We start from the raw sequence: 13170 nt of genomic DNA on the forward strand, positions 1-13170 counted from the left end.
ACCCTAGGTGCCCTTTCCATGACCTGTTGAGCCATTTGTGTTACTGATGAAGCACTTCTACCATTTTTTTTTTTTTTTTTTACATAGAGAAGGTAGTTCAGCTTTAAAAGCTGATGACTGCCATTTTGGAATTATTTTTAATGTGTTTCTTTTTTCCCCAAAAGGCAGTTGAGCTCAGAGCTAAAGACTCACTATTTTAATTTTTTTTTTTTTTAATTTTAGAAGGCAGTTCCCCCTTGAAGGGCTCGAGACTGCTTTCTAAAATGACAGGCTAGTTTTAAGAAAAGGCTGCCTCGCTCCAGGGACACTACGGCCAGTCCACATTGTGCCTCCTGCTAAGCGCACAGCCTGAAGCAGCACATTCCATGCTAGGCTGTGCACTGCAATCATTCAAAACAGCAGGCCGCACCAAAATAATGGTGCTATCGGCGATCTTTTTATGGGCATGAGCAAACCTCGTCCTGTGGTGGCACTGCCCATTTTCGGGCTTTATTGGATTTCTTTATATTCAGGAAAACATCAGTCTTTCATTGCTAGTTAGGTGTGAAGCAAGGATAGCAGTACACTGACACAGTTACCAAATCAACAGTCCATTGAAGACTGAGGTCATCAATCAAAGGCTGACTTATGTCACATACCAAGACATTATTTGCTGTGTCATCGTTGGGTCAAAATCCTGGAACTCCCTCCCTAACAGCACTGTGGGAGTACCTTCACCACATGGACTGCAGCGGTTCAAGAAGGCAACTCACCACCACCTTCTCAAGGACAAATCGGGATGGGCAATAAATGCTGGCCTTGCCAGCGACGCCTACTTCCCGTGAACGAATATAAAGAAGAAATATTGCAACTGTTCCTCCATGCATAATCTCTAATAATTTTTATCACACCACTGTCATAATGACAGGTAAATGGTTGGAGCCATAATAAACATAGGTTCATAAATTTTACATTAGACAAAAAAAACTTTCTAGGGGCGGAGTCAAAAAAGCAATATCCATGAACTGTAAATAATTATGGGTTGTCATTATGCTTGACTGTACTTTTAAACTAAAACTTATTTATTTCCTTGAATTGGGGGATTGTCAATTTCTTTTTTTAAATCTGAATATACCGGGGGGTTTTTTGGAGTGCAATTTCCCCCCGCCCAGATTTTCTCCCTTTAACACAAAGTAAAATCTGAAAAAAAACAGGTTTTTCATTTGCCAATAAAAACTGGACTTCAATAATTCTTAAGTTAATACATATTGCCAAAAAATAGATTTAAGTTAAAAATGTCCTCAAATTTCAAGCTAATGCATGGCTTTAGAATTATTTAGACTTTGGCAAAATGGCAATAATTCTTAATAATGCAGTTTGAATGCGAACAACATTCAACATAGGTCATTGGAAAATTCCAGTTCCGAACAAAATTGATAGCACAGTATCTGGCAATAAAATTGACCATCTGAAATGTACTCATTATTACAGAACTGTTGTGAACCAACTGGTACACTCCAATTTTATACAATTCATGACCAGTTTTACATTCTTTCAAATGTTGACATTGGAATTTTATGCAATGGTTGAAAATATGGAGTGTAATAAGATCCAAGAAAATGATCGAGAGATTTGAGAATTTAACACCTACTCAGGAACCAAATGCACAGATGATCAAATATGTTGTGCCATGGAGTAGTAGAATGTGCCTACAATTCTCCATCTTCCTAGTCTTGGCACAGCATCCATGCAGGTGCCAACAATGGAAAATTAGTCAAGTCCTAGTTTCAATTTTTAAAAAAGTCATTGTACAGAGGCACGAGAACATATATATATATATATAAAAAAATACCTGCTGCGATTCCTGTAAGAGAAGAATCAACTCCATCCTGACTGATGCCAGGCCTCCACCATGAGACCCATGAAGACTACAATAGCTAAGAAACATCCTTAGAAGTGGTTGGTTTTGCCTAAGCCACAGTCTCCTCCTCTGCAAATACTCTTGCTGGTGTAATGCCTTTTGTTGGTCAATGGTTCCATTTTCTGACTCTTCACTGTTAGGTACTTCATCCCAGGTACCTTCAAAACTATCTTTCATATCTTCCAGATCAACATTGTAATTACATGTTTTCTGTAGGGCCATAATTTCTCTCTCAAGCCAGTTGTATAACTGGTAGCGGAGTTTGCCACCATCAATCTCATATCCAGTAGATAATGTACGCAGCTCCGTTGTAAGTATCTTCAAGCAAGCTCCAAATTTTAGCTGCGCTGCTATGACATCTTCTGATGGACTTAAAAGATCATCAGCTGAGCTGGAGAAATTTGTATTACAGTAACTTTTTACTTCTACCTTCTCGGCACTGGGACAAGGTGGATTTAACTCCTTCATTGAAAGGCCAGTCTCCTCCTGTTCATCTTCCTTATCACTATCCCATTTTAATTCTAATGGTTGTTCCTCAATAGTTAGAGAGGATTGGCTCCAATCAAAACTAAGAGATGAACTGGATTGTCCATTCGACAGCCAATCAGAAGAGGCTTTAGATCCCAAACCATTTACTGTTGGTGAGGAGCGAGCAAAATCCAAAACTGTGTGCAGAGATTCTTCTATTGGGGAAACAACAGTCAAATAAGAACTTCCTTTATTTTGCAAAGTCTTTGACTTCATGGTGACTGCTGGCATTTTAGACAAGACTTCAAGGGCCAGCATTGGACAGCCAGCTTTGAAGTGTGCATTTGCAGTTGTAAAGAACAACCTTCTTTCAGCTAAGCTGATCTTATCTGCCAGGCCACTTTCCACAGTTAAACCCATCTGTGACATCGTCTTCTCTGAAGAAGCAAAGTATCGTCGCAACAAAAGAGGATGAGTTCGTAAATAGTTGTAGAAATTAAATACCCCAGGGTTGCACGAAGCAGTCTTGCTGCATTCTGGAGAGAGATTACAAGGAGATTTTGATATATTCTCATGCATTAAATTATTTCATCATGAATACAGTTTAATACTTTAAACAACAAGAACTAGTTCTAAATTTTAATTCATGCTAACATATTCAATAACCATTGACTTTCAAACATAAATGAGCTTTTAGACATCAAGCCTACCCATTTTATAAAGCACTTCTCATATATGTTGATTTGATCAAGAATCAGGTACAAAATCTTTAATATACCATTTTTGTTGAATATTTTACACCTTCACAAACTTTCTTTAGGGATTTTAGATGGGAGTATGACATACAAACAACTTCCAGCACAAATGCTGCTCACGGGGAGAAATTCTGAACTATAGTTTGTTAATCTCCAATTTTTTTTTTTACACATATATACATAGAGTTGTTTGACAGACAGGACACAAATATACAGTAAATGGGTGTTGCTCAAAGAGGAGTTGGAAGTGGTGTATCCAAGGGTCAGTGCTAGGTTCATCTTTGTTCTCTCTCTAACTTGGGCTTGGGTACAGGGAACACAAAAGTAGGAGATTTGACAAATGATGAGTAGGGCTGTAAGACTTCAGAAACAGACAGGTAGCAGAATGGCAGACATATACAACTTGATGGGGATAAGTATAAGGTAATGGCCCGGAAGTTGTGGTGGATAATCACACCGAGTGAACAGCGTTCGCGGTTATTACCCCTTTGGAACTGACCGCATCTTCAAGATGTAGCGCATGCGCATCCTAATGCAAAAATCCTGAAGTTGTGGTCAATCATTCACTGCTCCAACACTGGCTGCACTGCCTTTGCGTAAGAGTTATTGGAGCATAGAATGCGTGTCAGCCAGTGGCACAGTTGGTAACACTCTTGCCTTTGAGTCACAAGGTTGTGGGTTCAAGTCCCACTCCAGAGACTTGAGCACAAAAATCTAGACCGACACTCCAGTGTAGTTCTGAGGGAGTGCTGCACTGTCGGAGATGCTGTCTTTCGGATGAGACATATACTGAGGCCCCGTCCACACCTCTCAGGTGAACGTAAAAGATCCCGTGGCACTATCTCGAAGAGTAGGGGAGTTAGCCCCGGTGTCCTGGCCAATATTTATCCCTCAATCAAAATCACTAAAACAGATTATCTGGTCATCATGTTGCTGTTTGTGGGAGCTTGCTGCGTGCTTCCTACATTACAACAGTGACTACACTTCAAAAAAAGTACTTAATTAGCTGTAAAGCGCTTTGGGATGTCTGGTGGTCATGAAAGTTGCTATATAAATGCAAGTCTTTTTTCTTTCTTTGGAATGCTTTGCCATCAAGAGTCGATGAGGCAGAGAACATTGCAGCTTTAAAAAGAAAATGATAAATATGTTAAGCAGAGCAAGGTACAGGGCTAGAAGAGGAGACCAGGGCAGTGGGATTAGTGTTCAATTGCTCTAGCAAAGACATGATGGGCCAAATGGCCTTCTCTGCTATAAACCACTATGGTTCTATAGTAAGCAGCAAGATGTTCTTTTCATGGACCATGTACAACCTATCCAATCTTGACCCTAACTACACTTTTTAAATCTCTTGATAGTCAGTGTTAGGATAATATGTTAGTTGTGTCAGCTGTTCTGGATCCAATCTACAATAATGATTCAGGCATTGTACATAAGATAGAAATAGGGGCACATATAGGTTTCAGTGGCCTTAATACAATTAGAACTGAAATGTCAGCGACGGCATGCAAATAGTTACAAAATCATATATCACTTTGAAATCTTCTAGGCCATAAAAAAAGGCAAGCCCAGCTCCTTGTGGTAAACCACTGTTTGTATTCCACTGTGTACATGCCTGGACATGCCTCGGCTGACTCCTCCCAAAAGTCCTAGTATAAAGGTGACTGCTCCCCAGCCCTTTGTATTTCTGGACCGGTCAACCACTCGAGGCAGACCTTCATTCTTTTGTTAATAAAAGCCTTTAGTTACTCTCTTAACTCTCAGTCTTTTATGAGTAATTGATAGCGCATCAATTTTATTAACAAAATTTTTATAATGGAGAAGATCCTCACACCAGCATGCCTGGACTTAGATCATCGGGAGGCGGACTCATCCACCAAGTTTACTCACTGGCTTAAGTGTTTCGAAAAATTCCTGACCGCCTCCGCAGCAATCAAATCGGACGAGGACAAACTGGATGTCCTGACCTCCAAAGTGAACCACCGAGTGTACTCGGTCATCCAAGACGCGACCTCGTACGCGGACGCTATCAAGCTCCTCAAGGACCAGTACACGCGTCCAGTGAACGAAGTGTACGCCAGGCACCTTCTGGGGAGTCGTAAACAACAACCTGGGGAATCGACCGTGGAATACCTTCAGGCACTGTCTGTGCTTGGCCGGGCCTGTGGTTGTAAGGATGTAAAGGCTGCCGTGTACACAGAGGAACTTATCCGGGACGCTTTTGTAGCAGGCCACAGATCCAATTACACCAGACAGCGACTGTTGGAGCAGAGTGACCTCGACCTCAACAAGGCCTCTGAACTCGCACTATCATTGGATGCAGCCTACCGGGGCATGGATGCCTACTCCTCTGCACCGTGGACGCCGCGGGGAATGACAGCCTGGGACACGGTAGGACCGCCTCATAGCGCCGTGCCACCCCAGCAACGGCCCAACTACCGCAGCAGTGTCCCAAGGCCAGACAGCAGTGCCCCAAGGCCAGAAATGCTACTTCTCACAGAACTCAGAAACCCCACAGTGCAGATAGAGGCCATTTCGGCCCATCGAGCCGGCACCGACACATATCCCACCCGATCCCCGTAACCCCTACACCAACACATATCCCACCCTATCCCCGTAACCCCACGTATTTAATCCCCCTAACACTAAGGGTCAATTTATCATAGCCAATCAACCTAACCTGCACATCTTTGGACTGTGGGAGGAAACCGGAGCACCCGGAGAAAACCCACGCAAACACGGGGAGAATGTGCAAACTCCACACAGACAGTCGCCCGAGGCCGGATTCGAACCCGGGTCCCTGTGGCCAGGCAAAACACCCCAGAGCGCGCTGCCCGGCGAAAAACGCGATCTGCTCGGGCTGCGGGAAGAAGGGACACTACGCTAACGTCTGCAGGGCCAAAGCCACCCCGAACCCCAGCAGCGCCGCGTGTGGGTCATGCGGGCCGCCATCTTGGGCCTCCCCGGCCATGTGCGAACCACCGGTACAGCAGCCATTTTGGACGCCTCCAGCCACATGGGGATCATGGACGCCGCCATCTTGGACGACAGCCGGAACGCAGCAGGCCCCCAACACCGCCTCATCTGATACCCGCAGCGACACACCGACCCCTACGCTGGCATCCGTTACACTGGACCAAGCGAGACCGCACCAGCTGGCCAGTTCCACAATGGACATTAAGGTAAATGGCCACGATACAATCTGCCTTTTTGACTCTGGGAGCACGGAGAGCTTCATCCACCCCGACACGGTGCGGCGTTGCTCTCTCCCAGTCCTGCCTGCGCACCAGCGGATTTCTATGGCCTCCGAGTCCCAGTCGGCGGACATCGGCGGCTACTGCGTAGTGACACTCGTAGTAGACGGGACCGTGTACGATCATTTTAAACTTCTGGTCCTGCCCGGCCTCTGCGCTGCCGTCCTGCTGGGGTTAGATTTTCAGTGCCACCTTAAAAGTGTTACGATGGCGTACGGTGGACCCCTACCCCCACTCACAGTCCGCAGCCAGCAGCTCCCAAATTGCCCGCCGCGCACCAGGTGCAACCTCTCCACACTCAGAGTCACCCCCCCCCCCCCCACTGTTTGCTAACCTCACCCCCGACTGTAAGCCCATCGCCACAAAGAGCAGGCGATACAGTGCCGGGGACAGGGTTGTCATTAAAACCGAAGTGGAGCGGCTCCTGAAGGAAGGGATTATTGAGGGCAGCACCAGCCCCTGGCGAGCCCAGGTTGTGGTCGTTAAGACCGGCGAGAAGCAGCGCCTGCCTGGTCATCGACTACAGCCAGACAATAAATCGCTATACCCTGCTGGACGCCTACCCACTCCCCCGCATAGCTGATATGGTCAATCAGATCGCGCAGTACCGCGTCTTCTCGACCATTGACCTGAAATCAGCGTACCACCAGCTCCCTGTCCGTCCTGAGGACCGCCAGTATACTGCCTTTGAGGCAAACGGCCGCCTCTACCACTTCCTTAGGGTTCCCTTTGGCGTCACCAACGGGGTCTCCGTCTTCCAAAGGGAGATGGACCGGATGGTAGATCAAAATGCGTTGCAGGCCACTTTCCCATATCTGGACAATGTGACCATCTGCGGCCGTGACTTGCAGGACCATGACGCAAACCTCGAAAAATTCCTCCGCACCGCCCAACTCCTGAACCTGACATATAACAAGGAGAAGTGCATATTCCGCACAAACCGCCTCGCCATCCTTGGCTGTGTTGTGGAACACGGAGTCATCGGCCCCGACCCCGACCGGATGCGTCCCCTTATGGAACTCCCACTGCCTCAAGGCCCTGAAGAGGTGCCTAGGGTTTTTCTCCTATTATGCCCAGTGGGTCCCCTACTATGCGGACAAGGCCCATCCGCTGATCAAGTCCACCTCTTTTCCCTTGATGGCAGAGGCCCGCTTAGCCTTCCACCGTATCAAGGAAGACATTGCCAAAGCCACCATGCACGCAGTGGACGAATCCATCCCCTTCCAGGTGGAAAGCGACGCGTCCGACTTTGCCCTGGCCGCTACCCTCAATCAGGCGGGGAGACCCGTGGCCTTCTTTTCACGAACCCTCCAAGGCCCGGAGACCAGACACTCCGCTGTTGAGAAGGAGGCCCAGGCGATTGTGGAGGCTGTGCGTCATTGGAGGCACTACCTGGCCGGAAAACGATTTACCCTGCTCACTGACCAACGTTCAGTTGCTTTCATGTTTAACAACAAGCAGAGGGGCAAAATCAAAAATGACAAGATCTTGAGGTGGAGAATCGAACTTTCCACCTACAATTACGAGATCTTGTACCGGCCCGGGAAGCTCAATGAACCCCCCGATGCGCTATCGCGTGGCACCTGCGCCAGCGTGCAGATCGATAGACTGCGGGCCCTCCACAATGACCTCTGCCACCCGGGGGTCACCAGGTTCTTCCACTTCATCAAGGCCCGCAACCTGCCTTACTCTATTGAGGAGGTCAGGACCATGACCAGGAACTGCCAAGTCTGCGCTGAGTGCAAACCGCACTTTTATAGACCAGACAGGGCCCACCTGATAAAAGCCACTCGCCCCTTCGCGTCGATTTTAAAGGGCCTCTCCACTCCTCCGACCGCAATGTGTACTTCCTCAATATTATTGATGAGTACTCCCGTTTCCCGTTCGCCATCCCCTGCCCGGACATGACCAGTGCCACGGTCATTAAATGTCTGAACGACCTCTTCACCCTGTTCGGTTTCCCCAGCTATATCCATAGCGACCGGGGCTCATCGTTTATGAGCGACGAACTCCGTCAGTACTTGCTAACTAGGGGTATTGCAGGACCACCAGTTACAACCCCCGGGGGAACGGACAGGTGGAAAGAGAAAATGCGACAGTTTGGAAGGCCGCCCTGCTAGCCTTAAAGTCTAGGGGCCTTCCAACCTCCCGCTGGCAGGATGTGCTCACCGATGCGCTCCACTCTATTCGGTCACTGCTCTGCACTGCCACTAACGCCACCCCTCATGAGGAAATGTTTGTCTTCCCAAGGAAGTCCACATCGGGGACATCGCTACCGCCATGGCTGACGTCCCCAGGGCCGGTCCTACTGAGAAGGCACATGAGGACCCATAAAACGGACCCCCTGGTCGAGAAAGTCGACCTCCTCCACGCCAACCCCCAGTATGCTTACATTGCATACCCGGACGGGCGGGAGGACACAGTCTCCATAAGAGACCTTGCACCCTCGGGGGCCGCAGTAACCCACTACTCACTACCACCGCCCCCCACGATCCGATATCCAGCCCCAGCAGACGGCAGGCCTGGGCCCCGCGACCCGCTCGACATCTACGAGGACGACACGCCTGTGCCACAGCCCACGCAGGACTCGACGCCGGAAGCTCCACTACCCCTGCCGTCGCCACGCCGATCACAGCGGCAGACAAGACCTCCGGAGAGACTCCAATACACTAACTTTTAATACACTTCACCCCGCCGGACTCAATTTTAAACAAGGGGTGAATGTGGTAAACCACTGTTTGTATTCCACTGTGTACATGCCTCAGCTGACTCCTCCCACAAGTCCTAGTATAAAGGTGACTGCTCCCCAGCCCTTTGTATTTCTGGACCGGTCGACCACTCGAGGCAGACCTTCATTCTTTTGTTAATAAAAGCCTTTAGTTACTCTCTTAACTCTCAGTCTTTTATGAGTAATTGATAGCGCATCACTCCTTTAATTTTTTTTGATAATTTTGAATTTCAGAAAATTTGTTCATCTTCACCGATTACCTCAGTAAGCTTTCAAAAGGCAATAATATCCTTCCTATGATTATGGTCCATTAATGGACAGGAAATTGAGATGGTTGACATTTGCATGCTTCTGGAATTAACAGACACTGCTTTTTTGGTGGAAACAAATGGATAACAGTTCCAGAGGACAGGAAGTGCTAATTAATCTGATCAGGGAAGTAACAGCAAAAATGAGTTCAAGAAACACTTGGCAATCACGAAAAGGCAAGTAGGTAGGGTAGATCTCTGAAAAAAGGTACAGGCTTGTTTGGGTCTAATGGCTTTTTATTCTTTTACTTCATTGTCGATATTGGGCTGGATCTTGCTGTGAGTGGCAAACCCACGGCGCCAGCCGTTCGTTAGACTTGCATTGGCCCATAGACTTTCCATGGGGTTTTGCATGGCAAGTTGCTGTCAGCGGGACATCCAAACGGTGCGATACCCTCTACAGGGCATCTGGGACCTATGTGAACAGGGCAAGCAACTGTGTATCTCCTAAACCAATCAGATTGAAAAATCATTAATGAGCAGTACTGAGTCTGAACCAGAAAGTGTAACTTAGAATAGTGAATTCAATGTCAAATAAGCTACAGAAAGCGAAATAAAGAGAGGGAAAGAAAGAGTGGATTGAGAGAGAGAGAGAGAGAGAGAGAGAGAGAGAGAGAGAGAGATAAAAGATAAAGAAAACGTTTTTTAAAATTTCATTAAAAAAACATCTCCAACAATAATTAAAATCTGAAGGAATGAGACTCCACTCTTAAAAGTTAATTTTCAGGGCCAGAGAGGTTAGTTGGCAGTAATAAGACTTACTACGCCATTAAAAAAGGTACTTAGACTGGAATGGCTTGACTTAACTTTATGGCGAAATTAGTCCGTATCAATTGTGGTGTATGTGCCTTTAAGAGCCCCTGTGTACTGTAATGCTGGTAATGGCCACTCGGGCTATATAAGCCTGTATAGTGTCTTGTATCTGTTAGTTGACGTCCAGACTTTGTTCAGTAAACACCTGTGAAACCAACTCCTGCATTCCGTGTCTCCATTAACACACGGATACAACAGTGGCGACGAATTGGAAACGGACTTACCTGCAATTTGGCAGCACCTCAAGGAGATCGATTCCTCAGACGAAAGTCGAAGAAAAACAAGATAGAAAAAACCCCCAAAAAACTGTGGTTTCACCAGCTAGCCGAGCTGGTGGCAGGTACTGCAATAATCCTTCCTGGGCGGCGGGCTGGCGCTCCATCGGCTGGCTCTACAGCGGGGCCGAGCAGCAAAGGCGGAGGCAAACAGAGACAGAGGGGGGGAGCACTTGGGAGACGGCCGGCGCTGCAAAGCAGGTCGGCGTTCGGACCAAGCAGAGGGAGGGAAAAGTCCCAGAGAGTCCGGCGGGAACGAGTCTCCACCTATTGGAAAAAAAAACCGATGTAAATAAAAACCGCGGAGAACAGCGTTGTCATCAGCAGCGGCAGGAAAGCGCAGGAAGCGCCTTTTTTTTCTTCTGCAGGAAAGAAAGGAAAGCGTGGGAGGCGCCATTTTTTTTCCAAGATGCCCAAGGCTGGCAATATTAATGCCTTCGATAGCGATAGAGGATTGGACCACATATGTGGAAAGAGTGGAGGTATATTGCACAGCAAATGAAATAGATGATGATAAAAAGGCATCAGTACTTCTAAATCTAATGGGCGCAAGGACATACGGGCTGTTACGAAACTTAATCACTCCAGCCAAACCAAAGGACAAGAATTTTAAGGAGATTGTTGATACCCTACAGGAGCACTTAAACCCAACACCACTGCTGATAGTGGAACGATTCAAATTCTTCAAGAGGAATCAGTACAAGAATGAAAGTAACGCTGATTACCTCACCGAATTAAGGAAGCTGTCAAAGCACTGCCAATTCGGGGCAGGACTGGCAGATTCTCTTCGAGACAAATTCGTCTGCGGTCTCCTAAGTGAAGGAACACAGAAAAGACTACTTTCTGAGAAAGATTTGACACTGGACAAGGCTTTCAGTATGGCTGTATCATACGAAGCAGCCGCAAGAGGAGCTGCAGAGATACAGCAAAAGCCACAGGACTTCGGCACCCATGAAATGACACAGGGTTTCGAGAGATGTTATCGCTGCGGCAGATCCACCCATGACCAGAGGGACTGCTGGTTCAAGGACAAAGCATGCAGGACATGCGGAAAGATTGGACACATTGCACGTGTATGCCGATCACAGAAACCCCACAGTGCAGATAGAGGCCATTTCGGCCCATCGAGCCTGCACCGACACATATCCCACCCGATCCCCGTAACCCCTACACCAACACATATCCCACCCTATCCCCATAACCCCACGTATTTAATCCCCCGAACACTAAGGGTCAATTTATCATAGCCAATCAACCTAACCTGCACATCTTTGGACTGTGGGAGGAAACCGGAGCACCCGGAGGAAACCCACGCAAACACGGGGAGAATGTGCAAACTCCACACAGACAGTCGCCCGAGGCCGGATTCGAACCTGGGTCCCTGGCGCTGTGAGGCAACAGTGCTAACCACTATGCCACCGTGCTGGAAACAAAAAATCCACGGACAGGAAAAAAATCAAGGAAAAGTACAGAAAGGTACAAATGATGACGGACAGTAGCTCCGAAGACCAGAAGAGCGATAGCAACTCCGGAAACAAGAGACTAAGCTGTCTCAAATTACATAATGTAATTGCCAAAGAAGATTACCAGACCATTTGGGTTACCCTCACGATAGCGGGGTCCCCAGTTAAAATGGAGCTAGATACAGGGTCAGCTCTGACCGTCATAAGTCGACGGGATTACGAGCGGCTATTTCCGCATATACCTTTGAAAGACACATCCATTATCTTGAAAACATATACGGGGCAGAAAGTATACCCCAAAGGGAAAATAAAGGCGCCTGTTGTATACAACGGCAAGGAAATACAGAAGTTGTATTTATACGTTCTGCAAGATGGTGGTCCACCGCTGTTGGGACGTGAATGGATCAGGAAGATACGTTTAGACTGGCACTCCATTCAGGCACTGACGGTGACCAGTAAGAAAAAAAAATGATGATGACGTCATACCTGAACGATTAAAAGACATCTTGGCCAACGCCAAGGAAGTGTTTCAACAGGAACTAGGAACCTTGAAAGGCGTCACCGCCTCAATATATGTGGAAGATGCGGCAATTCCCAAGTTTAAGGCAAGACCGGTGCCATACGCAATTCGTCCAGCAGTCGAGGCAGAGCTGGAGAATTTGGAAAAGGCAGGCGGATTATCCAAGATAGATTGGAGCGAATGGGCAACACCCATCGTCCCGGTCATGAAGAAAACGTTGAATAATGATAAATCTGAAGAACAGAGAAAAATTCACATCTGTGGGGACTTCAAGGTGACTGTAAACCCGGTCCTTCACACGGTACAGTATCCTCTTCAGAGGATAGAAGATATTTTCGCCTCACTATCCGGAGGGTAACGTTTCACCAAAATTGACTTGGCACAGGCATATCTACAGATGGAGGTTGAAGAGGCCTCTAAAAAGTATCTCACGATAAATACACACAAAGGCCTGTACCAGTACAATCGACTGGTTTTCGGAGTAGCATCAGCTCCAGCTATCTGGCAAAGAGCTATGGAGCAAGTCCTGCAAGGGATTCCGGGGACTCAATGCTACCTAGACGACATCCTTGTAACAGGAGAAAATGACAACGAGCACCTTACCAATTTGGAGCAGGTGCTCACTAGGCTGAGAGAACGGGGCCTACGAGCAAATCGCCCCAAGTGCGAATTTTTCCAGAAACAAATAT

General features: G+C 47.2%; 1 protein-coding gene across 5 annotated transcripts in view; it reads right to left on the reverse strand.

Moving 5' to 3' along the window:
- The window catches only part of dmxl1 (Dmx like 1), a 228418-nt gene that overhangs the window by 91262 nt on the left and 123986 nt on the right, over positions 1-13170 (reverse strand). For all 5 annotated transcript variants that reach the window (XM_085987007.1, XM_085986999.1, XM_085986990.1 and 2 more), the window contains exon 24: positions 1832-2904. In XM_085987007.1, the coding sequence (XP_085843133.1) occupies positions 1832-2904 (1073 nt within the window). The remainder of the gene's footprint in view (positions 1-1831; positions 2905-13170) is intronic.

Source organism: Somniosus microcephalus, chromosome 1, assembly GCF_052327205.1.
Source record: "Somniosus microcephalus isolate GS21.2 chromosome 1, FLI_Smic_1.0, whole genome shotgun sequence".
NCBI classification, from domain to species: Eukaryota; Metazoa; Chordata; class Chondrichthyes; order Squaliformes; family Somniosidae; genus Somniosus; species Somniosus microcephalus.